The sequence below is a fragment of the Nansenia antarctica genome (genome assembly GCF_963989245.1).
Source record: "Nansenia antarctica genome assembly, chromosome: 5".
NCBI lineage: Eukaryota > Metazoa > Chordata > Actinopteri > Argentiniformes > Microstomatidae > Nansenia > Nansenia antarctica.
Window position 1 is genome coordinate 25,705,606 of NC_137690.1, and position 25,091 is coordinate 25,730,696.

Sequence of the window (25,091 nt, forward strand, 5' to 3'; positions counted from 1 at the left end):
CAAACAGTGCATTTTTCTAGCAAACTTGACACATGTTAAATGCTCACTGAAGGAAGCTAAATTGTGTCAGTGTTTATTTTTTCCTCCAGTGTAGTTAATTTCAGGGAACGGATGAATAAATCAAGGGAACAGATTCATAAATTCAGCGAATGAATTAGTAAACCGTGGGAACAGATTAGCATGGCTGTTTTTTTTTCTAACCTGCTCTCTAGGGTACTGTACAGTATCTAACCTGCTCTGTAGGGTACTGTACAGTATTTTGACTTTTCTGTGTCCTGATGCAGATTTAGAACCAAATCTGAGCTGGCAATCATCACAAGAGAATTAGATAGGAGACAATGAGCTGCATTCCTTGACCTAGATTAGGCTAGTCTCACTAAATTAGACTCTCCATTTATATGAGAGTCTGATGGCGAACCCATTGCTAAGTGGGGCTGGGAAGAGGTTGAATGTGGTTGAGGAGGTGCTTCAAATAGAGGCAGGGATTTCAACCAGATCATTTTTTCAAACAAAGAATTGAATGCAAACTGCTCACATGTGAAATGATTTAATCCCAAACTTCACAGATAATCCATGTTTTCATTTAGTGCAAATTGAGTTGTAAATAGAAGGCCACAGGCGGAAGAGGAGGGTGCCGTCCCCACTTTTTACTTCCTTTGCCCCCAGAATCTCAACCTCAATTGAGATTCTGGGTTAAAGGATTAATATTAGGCCTAATCCTAGACTAGAAAAAACATCCTCAATGGAGTAGTAGTAGTACTTTCTGGTGATATAGAAGACAGATAGATGTCAACCTTTCAAGTATCATGTGAAAAACCACTGAACATGTATTGTATTGAGACAGTATTGTGTCCTCCTGGCCCCATTTGAGTAGATCAGTTTCTAGTGTCTGTCTACAGGGGCGGGGGGGAAGCAGGGGGGGATCGGAGGTAACTGGGGCCAGCACAGCACCAGTGTTAATCTCCTGCTGGTTTGAGAATTAAAGCATCGCAGAGAGGGGGTTCCAGAGGAGTCACACACACACATACACACATACACACATACACACACACACACACACACACACACACACACACACACAAAATCTGTCTTCCTCTAACACAGCTTCTTCCCTTCTGCTCCCCCCTGCCACATGCTGAGCCCCCCCCCCCACCACCACCACCACCGAACCCCATTCCCCGCCCCCCACTTACATCAGCACCATTTAAAGGCCACAGACCACACCGGGTACAACAGATGTTAGGAAATTAGTTCCCAGTTACAGAGGCTACAGAGTTGCAAAGGCGGGGACCACGAACTAAGACTTTTTAAAGATGAATTGGGTAGAAGTTGTTGGTCGCTGCTCGTGGTAGCATGGTCTCTGTTACGTCTCCACTCTCCCTCCACTGTTGGCAGCATTGTTTCATCTGTCATTTCAACACCCTTAGCTAGCCACTTTGTTCGCTAAACTGAGTGTATATAGTAGTGTATGGTGTATATACCACATGAGGACATGGTTATGGTGTATATGTTACGGTACATGTGGGAAAACTAGGGTTAGGGTTAGGTGTTAGGGTGCTACGGTTAGGGTTAGGGTTAGACATGCCAGCATGTACCAAGTCACCCTAGCACCTAACCCTAACCCTAGCTTTCCCACATGTACCGTATTCCCACATGTACCATAACATATATACCACAGCAAAGAGTGTTGTTAAGCACAATGCCAAACGACGGCCTCAAGTGCCTTATTATTGCTTTCATAAAACGGTTCCTCAAACTGTAAATAACATTTAAAATGTTCACTAAAATTCAATCAATAACATTTAAAATGTTTTATTTATCAAAGGAAATGCCGAAACAAATGCTGCATCCTTCCACACAGCAGCAGGAAATCACAGATTGTGCATTCATAAATAATAAGACATAATCATTTTATCTCTCTACTGTTCATACATTTATGGCCGTTGCCATGGTTAGATGCCCAACTGCGCTTCGTTGTCTTTGTACTTGTACTCTGTCAGTGACAATAAAGTTGAATCTAATGTAATCTAATCTAATCTAATGTAATCTAATGTAATCTAATCTCCATATGTTTTTTTGGCCAAGCTCTTGTTAATCTGGGATATGCGTTAATTGACTCTCCCTGCTGTGTTTGTGTTCCATTTGCCAAGTTTGTGTTTCTTTTGCCAAGTTTATGTTTCATTAATTAAGACTTTGCTGATCCTCTCATTGAGGTTAAGGGAATTATCACATGTTTGTGCCGAAAGTTAGGACAACTTAGAGCTGCGGACGGTCAAAAGAGAACTGAACAGTAATATAAAAGGAACATAAGGTTTGGACATGGAATCAAGCTAATTAGCAATTTTGGGGGGAGAATCATGTTAAATTCTTGAAAGGTCTTGAAAACAGTGTAAAGTGGCTGTAGCCCAACAATAGTTATAATACAGTGTCTCTAATGTGACTGTTAAAAATGGTAATTATTCCTTTTAGCATTAGATAGATTGGATAGATCTAGTTAGATTGGATAAAGGCGTCTGCTAAATGTCTGAAATAGTAAATGTAATGTAACCTGGTTCGGCAATCTGACTGTACAGCTCAATGGCTAAATTCTGTGACTGAATGAGATGACTGGGAAAATCATAGACGTGCTTCTCCCCTCCTCTCCGCAGGAGATATTTGAGGACACCGTCATTAGGCAGTCATTGATGATAGTATGATGCATAATGTATGTCCATTATTGTTTATTTTATTTTTGATGTGTGAAGAAGCTATACTTTAACGTTCCAAAACAAATTTCCCTCTGGGGACAATGAAGTATATCTTAATTTGGTTGTGCATTTGGTTTAATCTATCTTGGTTGTCCGTCAAGTATCTCTGGGCGGTTACAGTACTATACCTATCTATTTGCACTACTTATAGATTCATATTTTAGACCATTGTGAAATCGGACTCTTGTTGTGTTGTTGTTCTACAGAAAACAGTACAGAGGTCTTCTCTGATCCTTTGGAGGGAGCTTCAGTCTGGTACTTCAACAACACTGATCTAGTAAGTCCTTTTCCTCCAGGGGTTCTTTTGGAAGAGCTGCTATGAGTTATTATGTTACTGTGAAGGTTTGAAATGTACAGTAAACTTTATAATTTGTCAGAAATTTAACTGAGCTACTCTCTTAACACTATGAGCACCTTGACCTCAGCTCTAACCAACAACACCAGAGTAAAACAAATTATTGCGACAGTGTAATTATTTTAATTACGGTAGTAGTGTTAAGGTGTACAGGATAAGCAAAAGGGCTCATAAATCAAATCAAAACAAACCTGAAGCCTGACGTTTGTATCTTTATCTGATTTGCTTGTATGTCCAGCACATCCTAGACTTACAATATCATTTAGATCGTGTTGTCAGGAAATATACATAAATCTTTGTCTGAAAGAAGTAGTACAACATCAGTGTTTCCTTTGGATCGTTTGGATCGTTTGTAGGCAGTGAAATGTAATGCACATACTGTACTGCTGAGTGAACATGATTCATTTAACGCAGCAATCATTGTGGGCAGTAACAGAGATGGAGGAGTTCTGCTTTGATGATGCCAAAAGGTATTATGAAGACGTATCAGGCCAGTAGACATCATGCCAACATGCCTATCTTCTTCTCTCTCCAGCCTATGAACGCCACGTGGTCGTCCCTGTCCAAGAAGGAGTGTCTGAAGTATGGGGGAGAGCTAGTGGGCAAGGCCTGTGAGTTTGTCCCTGACATCGCCCTCATGTCCTTCATCCTCTTCCTAGGCACCTACACCTGCTCTATGGGTCTGAAGAAGTTCAAGACCAGCCCCTTCTTCCCCACCACGGTGAGTAAGCGGAGACAATAATGGCAGATGTCTAGATGTCCTGTGTGACTTGGTTGGTTGAGTGTGGTGTTAGCAACACTTAGATTTTGGGTTGAATTCCAGCTGGGACCATGTATAAAAAAGAGAGAGTAACAGTTGTAAAAACCTATGTTGTACGGTTAATCGTACCACACAACATTTGCCAACTATTACAGTAGGAGTGGTCTGGACTTGAATCATCGAGGAAGAAATGGCCACACAGTTGCTGATGAGATCAGAAAAACATAATTGCCATTTAATGTTGATTGGATTATCGCTTTTCAAATTTAAAAAAACCCAACAATCGAATTAGATGAGTCAGAGGACATGGCCAGGGTTTTGCTGTTTTGAACTATTCCATTGGTACTATTGTGGCAGGCAAACTCAATCAAGCATGGCCACGTTTTTGAAATGATTGTGAATACTATTTGTATAGATTTCATGGAGATTGAGATATAAAGGTTGCCGTTCAATAAAATACAAAATGTGCAGTCAAGCTGCTGAACTCAAAGTCCCAGGCAGTAGCCTTGCCCCCTTGAATCTAATCTAATCTAATCTAATCTAAGTGCCTCTGTTTACATAGGTGAGGAAACTCATCAGTGACTTTGCCATCATCTTGGCCATTCTGATTTTCTGTGGTGTCGACGCACTGATAGGCGTGGACACGCCCAAGCTCATCGTGCCAACTGAATTCAAGGTAAGGTAACCACCACCAATGCACATAAGATACACCTCTCACAATATTGCATGAACTCTTCAATAATGTAGAGACTGCGGCCAAGAATGTTTTCATGTCACCATGCTGTGATCCTGTAAATGGCGGTGACCTACTCATGCACTGCTCTTACAGCCGTGATTCAGCTGGTATTTATTTACCCAGTATTTACTTAGAAACAAGGGGTACTTTCTGGTACTTACCTTAATGAATTGAGTTGGCAGCTACCTGGTACTAAATGACACATAGAGGTACTTGAGTCAGTGACTATAAAAGAAACAGTGTGCATTTTAATCTGTCTGGGTCTCTATATCCTGTGGTAAAGAGGGTCACAGCAGTAAGTAACAGTGATTAATTGAGATTTAGGCAGTCGTTTAGTGGTTGATCTGGTGATAGAGGTGTTAGATACACACACACACACACACACACACACACACACACATGTTGGGATGAGTTACATCGACAAGCAATTTAGGTCTCTAAGTTTGCTGAGACCGTAGGCTAGGATAGGATATAGGATGTATATTAAACTGAAATGGAGAATACAATTTCTACACTAAACCATAGAATAGGTCATTCAGGTATTGTGTCATATATTTTATCAGCAAGGATCTAGCTTGTTCTCATGATCTGGCATGATCTCAAAGTTCTCATGAAAAGACAGTTTCTCTTCTCGTCAGTGTGAGTGCAGCCCTGTGGTCTTTCCATAACTGTCGCTCTGTCTCCCCTCCCTCCCACCAGCCAACAAGCCCCAACCGTGGTTGGTTCATTCCCCCGTTCGGAGGCAACCCCTGGTGGGTGTACGTGGCCTCTGCGCTCCCTGCCCTGCTGGTCACCATCCTGCTCTTCATGGACCAGCAGATCACCGCCGTCATCGTCAACAGGAAGGAGCACAAGCTCAAGGTAGGCAACGCCACACCAGGCGTTGGCACCTAGAAAGGCCTTCTGGGCCGGGTGGCTTTAATGCACCCAATTAGACACCCAGGGGTACAGGAAAGAGACGTGCTGGGCGTAGAGGAGGGGCTGGTGAGCCACACACTAAATGCCAGTGCAGTTCTACTAATAGATAGATCCTGGTTGACAGCTCAAACAGATTAACAGGGGAGGGGAAGAATGACTGTACAAGTGAACATGTTTTTCCTTGGGGATAGTGAAGTTCATGAACACAGTCATATTAGTGTGTTGAGTGTATGTGAGTTGTAATACTCTACGTTCTTCACTTAATTTACCTTCAAACAAGTAAATCTCAGAGAATATAAGTATCATGTAGTTTGGGTATCAAGGTGTATACAGTCGTATAAAGACATCCTGTTCATTTATAGTACGCCTGAATCTGCTTGCTCACTGTGTTTGTCCCCTGCTGTGTGTTGTGACAGAAAGGTGCGGGCTACCACCTGGATCTCTTGTGGGTGGCTGTGCTCATCATTGTCTGCTCCTTCATGGGCCTGCCCTGGTACGTGGCTGCCACCGTCATCTCCATCGCCCACATCGACAGCTTGAAGATGGAGACAGAGACCTCGGCGCCCGGGGAGCAGCCCAAGTTCTTAGGCGTAAGGTGAGGCACGCCACCGAGATCCAACACAGACATACAGTATGTCAGGGCATCGTTGGATGAAGGGTTAAAGGGGCACATCACCACTTTTTAACCTTGTGTTCATTATGACTGGCATCATTCTAGTGTCTATGTGAAAACAGCATTTTTAAAAAATGTTTATTTTATTACTTTATTTTTTTTTTAAATAAGAAGAAAAGGTCCTGTGAAAAACACCCCTATGATGAATGAAAGTCTTCATTGTTCTTCCGTGCAACGCGTTATAATGTGACATGTGTTCTGTTGAAACTGTGTGGATTGGCCGAGCAGACATCCAGTGCCCTGCGTAAGTGGGAAGCATTGTTTTCTTCTTTGTCTCTGCACAAAGTTTGTATTTTAAATTGAATGGGATCCGTTTTAGAAATGCATTAATGATAAAGAGTTGAGTGTCGTCTGCGTAGCTGTGGTAGGAGAGCCCATGTGAAGAGATTACCGAGCCAAGAGACTTGGTGTAGAGGGAGAAAAGTAGGGGCCTTAGGACAGAACCCTGGGGTACTCCAGTGGAAAGGGTTCGTGGAGAAGACAGCGATTCTCTCCAGGTCACCTGGTAGGAGCGGCCCGCCAGGTAGGAAGAAAACCAGGAGTGTGCGGTGCCAGAGATGCCCAGGTCTGAGAGGATGGAGAGAAGGATCTGGTGATTGACTGTGTCGAAGGCAGCAGACAGGTCAAGGAGAATGAGAACAGAGGAGAGGGAGGAAGCCTCATTGTCGGGTGAAAGACCACAAAGCTGACAAAAGACCCCCGATATCCACCCGCTGTTAATGCACACCCTGTCACGCATTAATGCTTACTTAAAATCAGCTAGTCATGGAATTATGGAAATAACCCTTATTACTGGCATTTATCAATTATGGAAGATGCTATTTACATCACAGCTTGTTTTCCCCTCTCCCCATCAATCAAATCGCTGCAGAGATTAGCTTGAAGAGTGGTGGTCTATTTACAATTCCACAGGGCAGTTGTTCACAGCAGAGAGCTCATGTTCAAAACATTTAGCTTGTTCAAGCTAGCCCCAGGAGGTTCTTGATATTGCAGCTGTAAGCTGGGCAAATAAAACACTTGTAGAGCATTCAGTCCTGTAAGAGAGCTCTGTTTTTCTGTTACATAGCAAAACAGTTCCGGACGGTGCAGCCCACGTGTATTTCCTAGAAGTGCAACAATAATTTTTTGTTGAACTGAATATTTTGTGAAATTCACTTGGATTGGTAGTCATGGTAACATGAAAGATATTATGACCAAAATGTATGTGTGTGTGTGTGTGTGTGTGTGTGTGTGTGTGTGTGTGTGTATGTGTATGTGTGTCTGCGCTTTTCCCCAGGGAGCAACGGGTCACTGGTGTGGTTGTCTTCATTCTGACTGGTCTCTCTGTCTTCATGTCTCCTATTCTCAAGGTAAGGATGCTTTCACTGTCTGTTTGTTCAGTTCTGGGGAATGTGGCCTGGTGGTAGTGTACATTATGCAGATCCTAAACTGTTCAGCTGGCGTTGAATTCTGACATGAGACATTTGTGCCAAACTGAAAGACCTTGCATATCATGACATTTAAAGTGAGTTGTCATATGTCTCCAAAGTCTAGTGTATCATATCACTTTCTGCCATGTGAACGTGCATAGTGTCACGACCCAACAAGGTCTGTATGTACATTAATCAATAATCAAACAGCTTGTTAACACACAGGGCCGAGGCCGGACACATAAGTATAGGCAAGCTCAGTTGGCAGGTTGATGGTACAGTAAGGTGGTAAAGGGGGAAACATACCTTAATTCCTGTCGTGCACCAGTCGCGTTCTCTCCTGGTTCAGAGATAGCCCCAGCTTGGTTGGTAGGGTATGGTATCCCATTCGTTTACTTTTAACATACAGTATACAGTCTTTATAAGTTACGACAACAACACACATTAGGAAAGACAAACCAGACAAGGGGGGGTAGGTCACAATCCCAATTGAACAACGTGAACTGAGGAGAGCATCGTAAGGGTCTAGAACAGGCTTCTCTCCGTCTGTCTCGAAAAACTGCGTCTTACCTAAACGGCGTCTCACCCACAGGTGGGTAATCAGCTCTTTCCATGATACCCGCCAACAGGCAAGCCACTCCCTCAATTACCCTGGGTAACCAATCCCCATAACCCACTGAGCTTACATGAGCAGATAGAGTAGGGCGTGTGACAATAGTAACAGGTCACTCCTCTTTGAAGCTGAACCTGACTGTTCTCTGTCCCTGCAGTTCATCCCCATGCCTGTGCTGTATGGAGTCTTCCTCTACATGGGGGTGGCCTCCCTCAATGGTGTACAGGTCAGTTGGTCATTGGTCAGCTTTCGTTTGCCCCTTCCCCCGCGACACACACACACACACACACACACACACACACACACACACACACAGTATATCTCCCAAATTTCTCTGTAGATGTTTTGATCAGAAGCTGATGTTTATCAGACTGTATTTATCAAAAGAACTGGGCCAGTATGGAGTCTGTACTCATAGCCTCCATGAAATCCATCACCCTAACCTTATCAGATGACATGCTACTAGACTACTGAGTTTAGCCCAGATGACTGCCTCTGTGGGGCTTCAGCCTATTTCTCCAATCTCATAATAAGGCCATTGGATTCTCCCTCTTATCCCTCTCTCTCTAGTTCATGGACCGTCTCCAGCTGCTCCTGATGCCAGCCAAGCACCAGCCTGACCTGGTGTACCTGCGCCACATTCCCCTGCGCAAAGTCCACCTCTTCACCTTCATCCAAATACTCTGTTTGGCACTGCTCTGGATCCTCAAGTCCACTGTGGCTGCCATCATCTTCCCTGTCATGGTACGGCTCCTTGGTCATACAGCTGATGGTTGAATAGTTTCCTCAATAAACAGTGCTTAAAGGTACCTAATAATAATAATAATAATAATAATAATAATAATGCATTTATTATGTATAGTGCTTTTCTCAGTACACAAAGATACTACGGTACATTCCATGGAGAGAGCAATACTAGATAAATAAATAAAAAGTAAAGCAAAAGCACACTCAGTAAAAAAAAAAAAATGAAAATGGTTAAAGATAGATTAGTAAAACAAATTGGGTTAGGGTTAGGGTGGAGGAAGGTGTGCTGGATTCCTTGATGTGGTTTGGGAGAGTGTTCCAAAGAGTGGGGGCTGCCGCAGATAAAGCCTGGTCCCCCCAGGTCTGGTGTTTAGTCCTGGCGATGGGGACAAGGACGTTGGCATCTGCTGATTGGAGACTATCGGTAGGGTTGTGCTGGAGAGAGAGGTAGGAGGGTGCCATGTTGTAGGTGGTGCGGAGAATCTTAAACTGAATCCTAAATCGGACTGGGAGCCAGTGGAGGTTTTGGAGGACTGGAGTGATGTGGTCTCTGGAGTGACGTGGTCTCTGGAGTGGGTTCTAGTGAGCAAGCCGGCAGCTGAGATCTGAACATGTTGGAGTCTTTTGAGGACCCTGTTGGTGGTCCCATATCCAACACTGTTGCAATAGTCCAGCCTAGAGGTGACAAATGCATGGATGAGGATCTCTACATCACTGAGGGACAGGGAGGCGTGAACGTGGCACTGAGGTCAAATAGGATGAGGATGTTGAAGGATCCAGCATCAGTGGAGAGCAGTAGATCATTAGTGACTTTTAGCAGTACTGTTTCAGTACTGTGTTTGGATCTGAAGCCAGACTGAAATGGCTTGTAGAGGTTGTTGGAGTCCAGGCCGATTTTCATCTGGGAGGCGACAACTCCAATTCCAATATTTTGGATAGGAAAGGGAGGTTTGAGATGGGTCTATAGTTGTTGGGGCTGTCCGGATCCAATCCATGTTTTCTAAGTATGGGGGTGACAGCAGCAAGCTCTAGAGCAGGGGGGACCTCACCAGTTGAGAGGGAGGACACTGTTGAGTGCATCCTATAGAAGTTGCCCTTTGGTTATTTTTCATCTTAATTTTTGTTTACGATTATAATCTTGTGAGTGACACACACTAAGGCTTGTGTCTTGTCATAGACCTGGTTTGCAGTTTCAGCACTATTCCATTGGTTCCAAATACTATTTTAACTCATGTCTGGCATTTTACAGTAGTTTAGACATAACACAAAAATCTGCACAAAGTGATTGCTGGCCTCTCTTCATAAGGTTTTGTTATACTCCATTAAGTTTTGAGGAGGGCGGGAGCCATCTTTGTCTCCCCAGAGATAAAGCCAGTGCTTATTAGTGGCCTTGGCACAGCTGTGCTCCATACAGTATGATTGTCCCCTTGTAATGTTATCTACTGTCGAGTCAATTGTGTTAATAAAATGAGATGTAATACACACATTTACTTAAAATAGGGTTCCACTGGGACTGGGGGACATACAGTATATGATGGACAATGTGAGGAGGAGAACGTGAAATCTAAATCGCCCATAACACAGTTGACTCTTGATGAACTGTATGCAATGGTGTGGCACAGCCACGAAAAAGAAATAAGCAAATGAAGATATCCTGAGCTAGGAGGTGACTGTGGTTCATTCGGCTTGACATTCCTTTCAGATCCTGGCTCTGGTAGCCGTGAGGAAGTTTATGGAATACCTCTTCTCCCAGCACGAACTCAGCTTCCTGGACGACGTTATTCCAGAGAAAGACAAAAAGAAGAAGGAGGATGAGAAAAGCAAGAAGAAGAAGAAGAGGGGGAGCATAGACAGTGACATTGATGATGTGAGTTCCTTTTTCTTTTTCTTAATTTCTGTGATTTAATTGAAAAAATATTATTCAGGATTTAGATGATGGATACTGGACAGGTACATTAGGGAATTATTGAATGGTTTCAATTCATTTATTCACTTAATTTAGGGTTTGGGTTAAAGTTCAGGGGTCGGTTGCACCACTTCTTACTAAGTACAAACTAACCCTAGTTATAGCGTAAGTATTTACTAAATCAAGATTTAGTCACTACTAAACTTGAATGGGTTGCACCAAGCACACTAGTTATGGCGTAGAGCTTAGTAACTACTAAATGCAGGGTTAGGGTATACATACCCCTAGGGTGGTGTAATGGCGCTTTTCCACTACAGGGCCAGCCCGGGTCAGCCCGGGCTGGCCTGCTTCTTTGGCGCTTTTCCATTTGTCGGCCCGGGTCAGCACGGCACGGTATGGCACGGTTCTTTAGCTACCCTTCACGAGCAGGAACTACAGGGCCGAAAGGTACCTTTTTGCCAGGCTGCGTGTGACGTGTGACGCTGCACACCGTTGATTGGTCAATGGAAATCGTCATCCCATGTTCAGAGATTTCTTTGCTAACCGCCATCTTTAAATACCACAACAGATTTCGCTCTAGGAAAATGTCACTTACTGTTTCTGTATCCAGGCCTTATCCAGGCCTCTTACCGCCCCCCCCATCAAAAAAAGTAGGCTTATTTTCTTCCCTAAATATTAATGTTGACTAATATTCTGTGTTATATAATTTAAAAAGCATGTCACTGAATGCCAAATAATAGATTGGATTTAACTGGGCAGTTGGAATATCATTATCATTAGTTTACCAGAGAGCAGAAAAGCCATGTGAATGTGAATAAAAATGCTGTTTCTGAGTGTTAAACAAACTCAGACAACATCAGAGAATACAAACAGACTGCTACGGAACAGCAGCAATTTCACACATGTCCGATGCAGAACAAACAGTAGGCTGCAGAACTGTACATTACAACTAACATTGTTAGGTTTTTTAAGTGTGCTGGTGTTGCATTTCTCCAAATTGCTGTTTTATGATGCTAATATTTATTCATTTTTGATTGGACTTTGGGGGGGGGGGGTGGTGAAACGCTAGGGGGCTATTATTTTAATATTTTATTTAGTATTCTATGGTATTATTTTCATAAACTGACCACTTCGAATTTCTCATATCAAAACATATCAAAACATAACAAAGTTCCAAAGTTTAGAGCTCTGTGCTCTGGGTGCGCTCAGAGATGGGCGCTCTGACTGAAAACACGGTTTTGTCCGAGCGAACTGACCGTTCGTGCATTTACGAACGTACCCGTAATAACACTGATGACAGCTGATCAATACAAAAGACGCTGCAGCTGATGCGTTCGTTTCCAGGACATCACAAGAGGAGCAACATATCACAAAAAAGCGATCGTATATTTTAGTTTGCAAACACATCGCAATGCTAACCTCAGAATGGCACTAGGGATAACATCCACAACAACACTTAACAGTAATACATGTTTGTAATATACTGTGATGAACCTGCGAGGGGAGGGGACATTCGTAGCTGATTTCTCTAGGTTCGATTATTGGTAAGCGACAGAGAGCTTTCAGGACTGGTTTATTACGATCGCTTTTTTGAGAGGTTGTTCCTGCTGTGATGTTCTGGTATGGTGGTATGGTATTAGCACTCATTTTAACTCAATTAAATAAGCTGTATTGAAAGGAAGCGAACGAAGCGAACGCAACAATTACAATGAGCCCACAAACTGAAACATATGTCACTCAAGCATAGCCTACAAGGAAAACACTCATAGAAGTTGGGCATTGGTCAACATGATGTTACAGATGGGATGAACCGGGGTTCTTTCTATCTTAGCATAGTATTGCAATTTCTGCACTGTACATGAACTGTCAAGATTCTTCTACAATGCAGCTTACCCAGACACATTGGAAACTATCAAAAGCTCTGCCTTTGCTAGCTGAGTTTTTAGCTTCTCCATCTTCTTGATGACACTCACTTTTATTTTTTGGGGCGCTGCGCTACATGTGTCTGCATCACAGAGCGCTCAGAGATGGGTGCTCTGACTGAAAACACGGTTTGTCCGAGCTAACTGACCGTTCGTGCATTTACGAATGTGCCCGTAATAACACAGCTGTTTTTCATGAGAAAAATACTTTATGCGTGAACGCTCCCCAAGAACACCTCAACGCCCCCCTTTTAAAAATATTTGTTCCAGCGCCCCCCGATGCTGTCTGAACGCCCCCTGGGGGGCGGTACCGCCCCCGTTGAGAAACGATGTATCAAACCATCTAAGCAATCTAATCAGAGCAGTTGTTATTATGTAATATTATTGATGGATGTGCCCTTTTTGATGGAGAGCAGTGAGCGGATGACTGGATGTGAGCATGTATTTGACTAATGCCGTATGTGTATATGACTCATGTGTATTCGCGTCTTGCTCCGAAACCGGAGCTGTAGGTGCAGACAGGATTTTACCGTAATTCATGAACTATATGCCCAATCTAAAGAATTCAAACAGTTTCTGAAAGCAGAGAAGTTGCACTTTTTTAACAGTTGAACTGTTTTAGGCTTATTACGGTAGTTCACCAACAAAAAAAGCACAGTGCTCAACGTGTCAGGAGAAATTTTGGCCGCCATTGGCTAAAAGCTGTAATTTGGCTCTAAAAGTGTTAATATGTCATTTTATGAAGTTTTAATGTTTTCAGGCGAGAAAGTAACCATATATATTCACAAAATGTGTCCGGTTTATCAAAATCACCCGTTTATATATCTGATCTGACGTTTTTCCCCCCACTTCTGTGGGAAACTTCGCTAGCAACATGAGTAGAGCTTCTGCAGTGAAGGTATCTAATAGCAACGTAATGTTGCTAGCGAAGTTTTTCGCTGATTGGCTATAATGTTCTTCTTCTACGTTTTGTGTGACAATGTCTTTTTAGTAACACTTGCGCATTACTAAGTATTTACTAGCTAAGATTGACAAACGATTGGCGTGGTGCAACCGAAATTAGTAAACAACTAGTTTGAAACTAGCTAGTAACTACTAGGGATTTAGTAACTACTAAATGCCTACACTAATGACTTACGCCAAATTGGTGCAACCCAGGCCAGGTCATTAATTGAAGGAAAAATCCACTTGGGAAAGTTAGGGTTAGGGTTAGTTATCAACCAACTGTTTTAACATACGACGTATGTGCAGTACGTCATATACCTTGAAAGTAAGATTACTGTTACCAGAATGTATTTTTTTACAGTTCGATTTAACCCCAAAGTTTAATATGGAATGAACATACAGTATAAAGGATGACCAACTAAAGTCTTATGAATCAAAAAAGATCAAAACATCACATGATAAACTTTTAATTTGTTTTGTTTCAAATTTGAAACCCTTTTTCTGTCATGTTTTATTGTTTTTCGGTTGTCAGCTCAGTTAGATAAGGCGGTTCAAGATCACAGTTCAAGAGAAACAGTCCAAGCAAGCCGGACTGTCAGTTAGATATCACAGGGCAGAGAAACAGTCCAACCAAGTCTGTCCTTTGTAATGAGCAGCAGATCAACAGGGCTGCACACAGTTTACTTAGTTTGATGCGTTGTTTTTTAGTCTGCCGTGGTGGTTAGACGCTGTAGTTATTATATATACATTATATATATATGTTATTGTGTTACAGTTTGTATGTGTGATGACCTACTGTATGTATACCTACCAAGCTTAGGTTCAGGATGTTTCTCCATTGCTATCTCCCCCAACAGTCTGACTACCCTTACAATGAGAATGTCCCCAGCATTAAAATCCCCATGGATATGATGGAGCAGGAACCCTTCTTAGGTGATAAGGCCTCTGACAGTGAGTAGCCCTCATCCGACTCTCACCCTGCTCTGACTGACCTTCATCGGATATACGGATGAAAGGATCCACCCTCCTCTTCTTTCACTCCTCATCCTCTGCTCTGCAGCCTCGATTTGCCTCTGGTGTTTTCTGTTTCTCCGTGCGGGGGATGTGTCCATCTGTCCACCACTGCCTGCCTTCTCTCTCACTGCTAGCTTGCCCTCTCATAGCATGAGCGCTAACTGCTGTCTCTCTCTCTCCCCCTCATGCTACTATAGGTCACTGCTGAGTCCTCACTCTCCTTAAATCAATGCTTGACTTTTTGATTTTTCTCTCCCTTAATCGAATCTTCTTTGACTCCTTTTTAACATCATTTGTTTATCTAAGTGCTGACATACACTAGCTATGATGGATGTTTTCAGAAGCTTTTCTATTAAATATTTTGACTTTATTGTTTAAGCAATCATACTGTATGTGAATGTGTGCATTGGATCGATGAAAGCAACAACTAGAAGCACCTTTAACCTTTGCTTCACCCACCCAAGGGTTGAAGGTTGAAGGGTTAGGGGAGAGGACAGAGGGTGGCAATCTCACCATGCGACCACTAATGAACCCTAAACAAACAGTTAAGCTCCACTGCAGTGCTGACAAAACATGTGCTGCAGAATGGATATACTGTAGTGTCAGGGGCATACAACATTTACAAAATGTATTTCATTGCATGGGGTAAGATTCAGAGTGCTTATGAACTTAGTACTTGGCACCACACTGCGCTGGATTACCACCCTACAAGACAGTTTGCCACATTACCTTCCTGTATTAACGCATGCAAGACATGTTTGTTACTCCTTGACTGGAACTGAATCGTGCTCCCACTTTGGTCTTGGCATGGTAAGATTGCCCCTCTCTGGGCGAGGGGTTGTTTCTGGACTGGGCCCAGGTATGACCCAAGGTGTGAAACGGCAGGGAATTCCGTTCCACCCAGCAGTATGTGTCTATAAACAGGTAGCCTGTGTGTATAATCTGGTCTTGACCTGGGCATGGGAGCCTCTGAAATAGCCCCCCCTAAAGCGTGTGTCACACAGGATGTGTAACTTAGCCTTAGCCATGCGCGGGCTAACGGCCGGGCCACATGTCTGTTCTGTCCCCAGGAGAGAAGTCTGGATCATTCCTTGATCGACATACATCATGCTGAGCAGCTGCACTACTACAAGGACAACTGTTTGTCAAGGTGAGGCTTGGAATGAGGATGAGGTTGCATGTATGTGTGTGTCTTTGCGCATATGTGCATGTGTATATACACATATGTACTGGAAAATGTGTACAAACACAGAGGCCACTAAGTGAAGGACACAGAATAATATCTAATTATCTATGGATTATTAATATTCAAATTACTTATGATACATTTGGCTACTACTCAGGTCAATTCAGTAATTATAAAGGCACCACTAGGATTACCACTAGCACTTGTTCTGAAGTTTTAACTCTTTATGTTAACTCTGTATTTTTCTTATCTTTACTTTCCATAAACCAATTATGTCAGTATCACTATCTCTCACTATCTCTAAAATCTCTAAAGGAGGAAACCAAAGTTTTCATGGATCAAAATGAAAATAAATACTTATTAACTAACTACGGAGTAATATAAAACTGGAGGAGAAACTGGGACTTGCCAGTGAGAGAGGCAATATTCTCTACAGTGTCTTTCAGAACATCATATCTATATATCTATATCGATATACTGTACATCATATCTATAAATAAAATAACAACATGAAGCACATTACATAAGATCTGGTAACCATGCTTTTCACATAGGATATGACTTAAAGGTGACGTACTGTAAACCTTCTGTTGTTTCAACACAATATCAAATTGTCAAATGACAAAGCGCTAAATAGTAAAAACACCTCAATGATTGCAAAAGATTGCTTGTTAGAGTTTCAGATCCATTTGTTTTGTCTAAAGCATGCAATTTGAATGAGCAGTTTTCATACACACACAAACACTACAAGACACAAATGTCTTGAAATACCCGAATACAGAAACAGTGTTTCAAACATCAAACATGATCTTGCTATTTATAAATCTTGACTTACCCTTTAATCTCAGGTGAGATCTCTTGTTTTTGACTATAAAGAATAAATGAAATGATGTACGAAGTTTTAATTCGAGAAAAAGAAGAGACAAGACACAAATGTCTGTTGTTGTAATCATCCACAGGATGCTGTGGCAAAATGCAGCCCTAGTTTGCAGTGGCCAAATACATAGCCATAAGACAATACAACAGCAATAAAACACACAGACTCCAATTCAATCAATCACAGATAAAGACAAACCACACTGCAGGTTCATATGAATGTTACCACTTAAAGGTCAGGTGTGATTTTACTCCAATATCCAATGACACTGTCAGCATGTGTCTGTTTAAACACATCAGATACAGTAGAGCAGCGTGATTAGACAAGTGAACCTGCAGGGTGGATTCCCATTATCTTCAATTCATAGTGTTGGGGCCGCAGTTATCAAAGTAATCACCATGTTGAATGCCTTTCTCCCCTTCTTTCTGTTTTTTTTACAGCCCTGAGATGAGTCCACTAAAATCTGTGCCTCAGATTAGAATAGACCTTGACCCGGAAGACAATGGATACTACTGGAAACAGCGCGGGTCTGAGACTTCTCTTTAGAACCCCACTGCCTCCTACAACCTTAGCCAATCCTCCCACAAACGCTAAAGACCTTCAAAACTCACACTTGAATGTTTTTTTATTTGCTTTCTGTGTTTTCCAAAAACCAATCAAAGCCAGTATATACTGGGAAAAGTGGTACAAAGGGAGGTCTTAGAGGAAAGAGTTGAAAGAGTCTGTATGGCTTCACCTCCACAAGGGAACAAACACTTTTTTTTTCTTGTGATCCTACCATAGATCCTCTTTGTCTTCCGCTTACTAAAGCACTGCGTCTGTCGTAATTCCTTTCTATTGTTCTATGCAATTCCTTTCCATTTTTCTGCTGATCGGTAGAGATGCTGCAGCCATTTTTGACCACGCATGGAGCACCACGTCTGCTCTTTTTATATCATTCCTTGTCTGAATTTTTATAAAATACAATACAAAAAATAAATAAAAAATGAATTTACTGTAATTACATTTTCCTGTAGCAGGAAAATATATATATATATAATTTTTTTTGTAGCTCTACCTCTTATTTTAGATTCCAGACATTATGTGAACATTTTTGATTTTTCTTAATGCACACAGCATGGGATTTTGATATGGTCAATATTCTTTCTGTTCTGTTCATTAAGAGTACCTCTAGCACAAATTATTCAAGAGATTAATGTCTTATAATGTGAGAGAACAATACATGCGATATAGAGATAATATAATTATTACATTTTAAGTTAATTAACATTTAAACAATGTTTGGTCTTTGTTGGCATAAATGCAGATTTTGTATCACTTTTTTCACCACAGTTTGATTGCAATACATTATTGTTAATTGTTCATTCTGTCTTTCTCATATGTGTTATGTCAATCATTCTATCACACACACACACACACACACACACACACACACACACACACACACACACACACACACACACAATACACATGATCACACACTCAACTGATTACTTGTTCATCTTAAATTGTGCATATCTAATCTACAATACAATTTAAGAGACACTTTGCATTAAGTTATCCCTATACCTGTGTATGGTATACACATGGTATACTTTATGAAGTTTGTGTTATAAAGCAAGTGGAGGAACATAAGGAACAGTCCTTACTACCACAATAATACAAACTGCTCAGCTCAAATACTCTTGAATTACAAACCAATATGTACTGTGTAATGTTGCTACTATAGTAATTACAAAAGTTACTACATATGTAAAGGGGCAACTCAAAGGTAGACTCGAAAATAGCGGGCCGATGACCGGCTGCGACTACTGGCGTCTCTGTGACACTGCTGTCACGTTGCGTTGCTGTGCTTGTGTGGTGTGCCTATGGAATCTGGCTTGGATGAAGCTGAAACATCTCTGTAGTCTGCCAACTTCCAGTGGCAACTATTTCTGAGTATACCTTTAATGTACCTTTTTCTTTCTCCCCTGCATCGCACGTCGCCTTAGAATGACGTAGCTATCAGACAATGGTGTACACCTTGGTTCCCACTCTTTTAATGTTGTATTCTAATGCCATTCAGCAGGTAGAGAAGCACTCCCGATTATGTAGCATGTACACAACCCATTTATCTTCAGCCAAACTTGATTCACAGAGGACACATATCAAACTGCTAGTCCCGCACAAAATGATTTACCTAAGTGGCTTATATGAGTGATCCAGAAATCATTATGAAATGACTCACAGGGGATTGGGAAGAAGGTCTTACAAACATCAAGCCGTGAGAATGGAGAACATTGCTACTGTACTGCAGCACATAGAACACACTCTGCAATTAAAGTGTCAATTCTAAACAGGTTTTCAACGGTCAGATTGCATAGATTCAGATTCAAGTCAGATTGCATAGTACATGTAAAATCCTTTTAGGATGCAGCCGTTCTTCTACAAAACAATGATTGATATTTCATTTTAAAAAAAGAAGAACATTCACAATTTGTAGGTATAGAATGATCCATCAACTACATATAGTTGTATATATATTGTGTGTGTAGCAGATGAAGAGGCAGAGGTTCCTCCATTTTCACTCCAGTCTTCCCAGTGTAGCTTGCATGCCCTACGTAAGATGGCCTATCCACAATCCTAGAATCATAAGAATCACAGAGAGAGTTTGGCCAAGTTCTGAACTGTTTCTGTTTCTGCATCTGTGGACTCCGTTCATCAGTATTCCCAAGTACTGATGTAGTATGGCTGTTTGGCTCTGTGAGGGTGTCCATGAGCCTATTTTTCCACAGAAACCAACGGCCAAACTCCCTCTGTGTATGTCTCTGCATGATCCATGAGCCTTGTCCTTCTTCCTTTGTATATCCTGTACATAAAGGCATGTTGGTGCACACCAAGATGTGTGAGGAAACTTTTTATCATTATTGTCATTGTGTTTTATTATTTTTCAGATATCAATAGATCAGCAGAAATAACAGTATAATGTATACTGTTATTCTTCTTTTCTTTTCTTTTTTCTTTTTTTTTTTTAATCAATGTTTTAACCATATACAGTATGTGTGGAAATAAGTGTAACATGTCTGGGACATATATTTGGGGTAGCTAGTTCAAACAGATTAAAGTACATTGTATAAGCATGTTGGATGACTTAAACATGTAACTAAAGGTTAATTTTAGTGTATTAAATACTGATACATTTTTAATTGACTTGTTGTGACTTTTTAGAACAAAACAGGTTAAATGATTTATTTTAGAATTTCTATTTTTCAAATGAAATGTATATTAAAAAATAAACTGAATTTATCAAATGTGCATGGTGTTATCTACATACTTCATGTTAGTTATGTTCTTGTTGGGAGGTTGGGAGGGCGTCTTTACACGCGTAGATACAGTATGTGTCATGACTCTTTGGAGTCGTAGAAGGACGAGCTGTACTCTGTTCTTCTGGAGTCTCCTCTTTAGAGTGAGGGTCTCAGCTCCTGTTGTGTACTTTCCACTCCTCAGCAATATAGCCCAGAACCCAGAATCTGGTGATGCACACACCTTCCCCTTCCTGTCAACTGACTCATTGGCCACACCTATATATCCCAGTGTGAATGGTCCTCCACCTCCACCTCCCAGCTGTGCTTTCCTGAGATAAACCCCTCAGAGCCAAAAAAACATGGCATGACACTATGTTCTGCTCTAGCTTCTCCAGGTGATGCTGCCTTGTGCCTATGTATCTCACACTAGTCAGATCATCAGACAGAGAGAGCCAGCGGGATACAGTGTTGGGGTCCAGAGTCACAGGAGTGTGTTTGACAATGTCCTTCATCTCTGAACGTCAGGTTGCCCAGGTGTTTGGCCACATCTATCAGCACTCCTGAGACCAGCTGTGGATCAGGCAGTGAGCTCTGGTCTCTTCTGCTCCTCTGAGAGTGTTTATAGAGTGTTTATAGCTGGTGAGAAATGACAGCTCCTGTTTCTTTAGGTCCTGTCCCACAGCAGAGATACTCTCTGTTAGAGAAGAGATCTGGTCCTGGATGCTCTTCACCTGTCTGGTGATAAACTTCCCCTTCTCCTGCATGTGAGTCAGCAAGTTCCTTGAATGAAAAATAACATCTAGATGATCCTTAGAAGATTTTCTCTTACAAATCGGACAGTTGAACACCTCCGAACACACACATGGCAGCACAGATAACTATTCAGGAGTGATTTCTCTGGATAGATTTTCTCTGTAATGGTGCTGCTGGTACAATAATCCCTCTGTTACAGTGATGGAGAGTAGATTTCTGGGCATTCAAAGTAGTCACAGATGAAATGGTGAAAGCATTAAGTTTATTATCAAGATGAAGTTTGTCGTCCTCTCCTTGTCTCTCTTCTCCAGTTCCTTAGCCAATCAGGTCGGTAAGCCATCTCCTACAACAGAATCACTGTATTCAGGCAGGGCCAATATTCAAGTGAGCTCAGCTGATGAGAACTGCATTACAGTATATTAGTCTATAGGGCCCACTCCACTGAAAAGTAATACTTCAAGCTAGCTTGATAATGTATACATTTTAGGATGCTTATCAGTAGGTTACACTTAGTTGGTAGCACTTAAGTAATGGTTTTAACATACACAAACACTCATATAGTGTATGGGATGTATTAACACACACACACACACACACACACACACATTCTCATATAGTGTATCGGATGTATTACCTGAGACTGCATGGGATTTGTCTGAGTGAAAGCGAGTATTCAGGGGCCTGGCTGCTGCGAGGTGGGGGGTTCCCCTTAGTGAGAAGATGCCTGGGTGACTGTTATGGGTGACTGTTATCTTCATCTGCAACAAAGTCAAAACAAGACATAAGGGGGTTAGGGGTCATGTCAGGTGAAAGAGGAGGAAGTAGAAAACAAAGAGTAGGGTCGTAGTTTGACAAGTTAAGTCAAGGTTTTTTCCCCCCCTAACCTTAACACAAGGTTTTCCCCCCCCTAACCTGAACACAACAGCAGATATCAGACTATAGACTAATAGTGTATATTATATCTATTTCTATTCATTATTTTTCACTCACCATCCATTGTCTCTCTTTTCTCAAGGCTTTCCTCTTCTCCTCCCACTGTTTTATGTCCTTCATTTGCTCTTTCTCTTCCTGCTCTTTCTCTCTCTTGTTGATCTTGCTCTCCCTCTCCTGCATCTTTTTCTGCTTTTCCTCCAGCAGTCTTTCCTGATTAGTCAGGGCATCACTGTCACTCCATGTTTTGAGCATGTGCTCCTTTCCAGCTTTCTTTAGAGCGGCCCACTTTTCCTCCAGCCTCTCTCCCTTCTTAGCCATCTCCTCTTTCTCCTTCCTCAGAAGTTCCTCCTCTTTGCTGTTCTTCAAATTCTGCTCCTGGTTTTTCTCTCTCTCTCTTTCTATCCTCTCCATTTCCTCACTCTCTCTGATGTTCATCCTGCTCTCCCTCTTCTTTAACTTCTCCCTCTCTTCTTCTAGCAGTCTTTCCTGATTAGTCAGGGCATCACTGTCACTCCATGTTTTGTCTCTTGAGCAACTTAAAGGGACAGTGGAAAAGAAGTTGGAGAGAATGGGGGATATCATCTACCAGTATGGGGCAGAACGCTTTGGAGTGCAAGAAAGGAAAGGCGGGAAAGATATTCCAACTGCACCCGTTTCCAGGAGGCAACAGGAGATCCAGCGCCTCGTCCTAGAAAGAAGACAACTTAGGAAACGGTGGAAAAAAGCCTCTGGAGTGGAAAGGGAAGGCATAAACGCACTTCAAGTCGACATCAAATCACGGCTGGCATCCCTCCGTAGAGCAGAGAACCTCCGGAAACGTAGAAGGAAGAAAGAACAAGCTAGAACACGGTTCTATAAGGATCCCTTCAAGTTCCTTAAAAGTATCTTCACAAAGGAAAAAAGTGGAGCTCTAAAAACAACAAAGACAGACCTGGAAAATCACCTGAAAGAAACACACTCTGACCCAAGGCGGCATGAACATCTGACCATTCCCTCTGATATCCCACCAATCGACCCCCCTGAACACCACATGCTGATCAGCCCTCCAACCTGGAAAGAGGTGGAAAACACAGTGCGTCGAGCAAGAACGGCATCAGCCCCGGGGCCAAACGGAGTCCCATACAAGGTGTATAAGAACGCATCAGATGTCCTGAGGTTTCTCTGGAGGCTCATGAGAACAGCATGGCAGAAGAAGATAATACCTAAAGCGTGGCGCAGGGCAGGAGGAGTCCTCATCCCAAAGGAGAAGGATGCAGTCAACATCAGCCAATTCCGTCCAATCTCCCTGCTAAACGTTGAGGGCAAAATCTTCTTTAGTGTCATTGCACAGAGGATGGCCGAGTATCTGAGAAGAAACAAATACATCGACACATCTGTACAGAAAGCAGGAATATCAGGATTCTCGGGGTGCTCAGAACATTTCAGCATGATCTGGCACCAGATCCAAACGGCAAAGGTGGAGAGACGGGACATTCACGTCGTCTTTCTGGACCTTGCCAATGCCTTTGGCTCTGTGCCCCACGAACTCCTGTGGTCTGCCTTCGACTTCTTCCACATACCGGACACCATCACAGCCCTGGTTAAATCCTACTTCCAAGACATGCAGTTCTGCTTTACCACCTCTGACTTTACCACCTCTTGGCAGTGCCTGGAAGTAGGCATCATGGCGGGATGCACTATTTCACCCCTGGCATTTGTGATGGCAATGGAAGTCATCATCCGAGCCTCAAAATGGGTTGTAGGCGGACAGCGAGTTGACTCTGGTCAGCGTCTCCCTCCGCTCAGAGCTTACATGGACGACATTACAACGTTGACCACCACCGTCCCATGCACCAGGAGGCTGCTCAGAAAACTGGAAGAGAACATCAGTTGGGCCCGTATGAAGATCAAACCATCCAAGTCACGAAGCATCTCAATTGTGAAGGGAGTGCTCTCTGACCTGAAATTCTTCATCGGCGATGATCCAATCCCAACAGTGTCTGAGCAACCTGTAAAAAGCCTTGGCAGGTGGTATGATGCAAGCCTGAAGGACAAAGACCAGGTTCTACAACTGCGCAAAGATATCAGCAGTGGCCTGCAGTCCATCGATAAAACACAGCTACCTGGAAAGTTAAAGGCTTGGTGCCTGCAGTTTGGACTCCTACCACGGATGCTGTGGCCCCTCGCAGTGTATGAGGTCCCAATCTCAACCGTAGAGAAGTTGGAAAGAGGAGTCACAGGCTACATCAAGAAATGGCTCGGAATTCCACGATGCCTTACCACCATAGGTCTCTACGGAGATAGCATCCTCAAGCTGCCCCTCACCAGTCTCACAGAGGAGTTCAAGTGTGCAAAAACAAGACTCCAGATGACACTGAATGAATCCAGAGATTTAGTGGTGAGCAACAACGCACCAATCTTGACAACCGGGCGCAAATGGACACCAGCCAAAGCGGTGGAGGAAGCAACAGCAGCCCTCAAACATGCTGATATTGTGGGGTATGTTCAGCAGGGAAGAGGAGGCTTCGGGCTAACAGCTGCTCGCCCTGCTTGGAGTAAGGCCACAGCACCAGAACGGAGGAAGATGGTGGTGGAGGAAGTACGCCATCAGGAGGAGGCTGGAAGATGGGCCAAGGCAGTCTCTCTTGCCAAGCAGGGACAGTGGACGCGATGGGACAGTGTGGAGAGGAGGAAGATTAGCTGGAAGGACATGTGGGCCATGGAAGCGAGGCAGTTGAGCTTTATTATCAGAGCTACCTACGACGTCCTTCCAACACCAGTTAACCTTGGCCAGTGGTATGGTGAAGACCCGGGGTGTGCCCTTTGTTCCACGCCAGCCACCCTCAGGCACATTCTTTCAGGGTGCAAAACTAGTCTCGCCCAAGGACGCTACACGTGGCGTCACAATCAAGTCCTGAAGATCTTTGCATCCACCCTGGAGGACAAACGAGCTGCCACCAACTCCCTACCGCCATCAGCATCCAACCACCAACAGGCAATTACCTTTGTCCGTGAGGGGGCAAAGGTTACCAGGAGCAGCTCGACACCATCTGAGCGAGGCCAGCTACGGTTGGCCCGCGACTGGAAGATGCTGACTGATATTGGACGACAGCTTGTGTTTCCTAAAGAGATCGCCATAACCACCCTGAGACCTGACTTGGTTCTCTGGTCCCCTTCTCAAAAAAAGGTGTACATCATTGAACTAACCGTACCCTGGGAGGACGCAGTGGATGAAGCTTACGAGCGGAAACATCTACGCTATGCTGAGCTCGCCGCCGAAGCACAACACCGCGGCTGGAACACTGAAGTCCGCCCAGTGGAGGTGGGGTGCAGA

General features: G+C 42.9%; 1 protein-coding gene across 1 annotated transcript in view; it reads left to right on the top strand.

Moving 5' to 3' along the window:
* slc4a4a (solute carrier family 4 member 4a) overlaps positions 1-17,354 on the top strand; it is a gene marked incomplete at its 3' end in the record, with an annotated part of 67,959 nt that extends 50,605 nt beyond the window's left edge. The window contains 11 exon segments of the mRNA XM_080532248.1: positions 3,598-3,630; positions 3,633-3,823; positions 4,425-4,538; positions 5,298-5,459; positions 5,933-6,111; positions 7,466-7,538; positions 8,369-8,437; positions 8,782-8,955; positions 10,661-10,825; positions 15,816-15,895; positions 17,249-17,354. Coding sequence (XP_080388374.1) covers positions 3,598-3,630; positions 3,633-3,823; positions 4,425-4,538; positions 5,298-5,459; positions 5,933-6,111; positions 7,466-7,538; positions 8,369-8,437; positions 8,782-8,955; positions 10,661-10,825; positions 15,816-15,895; positions 17,249-17,354 — 1,346 coding nt within the window.
* Positions 17,355-25,091: the final 7,737 nt, after the last annotated feature.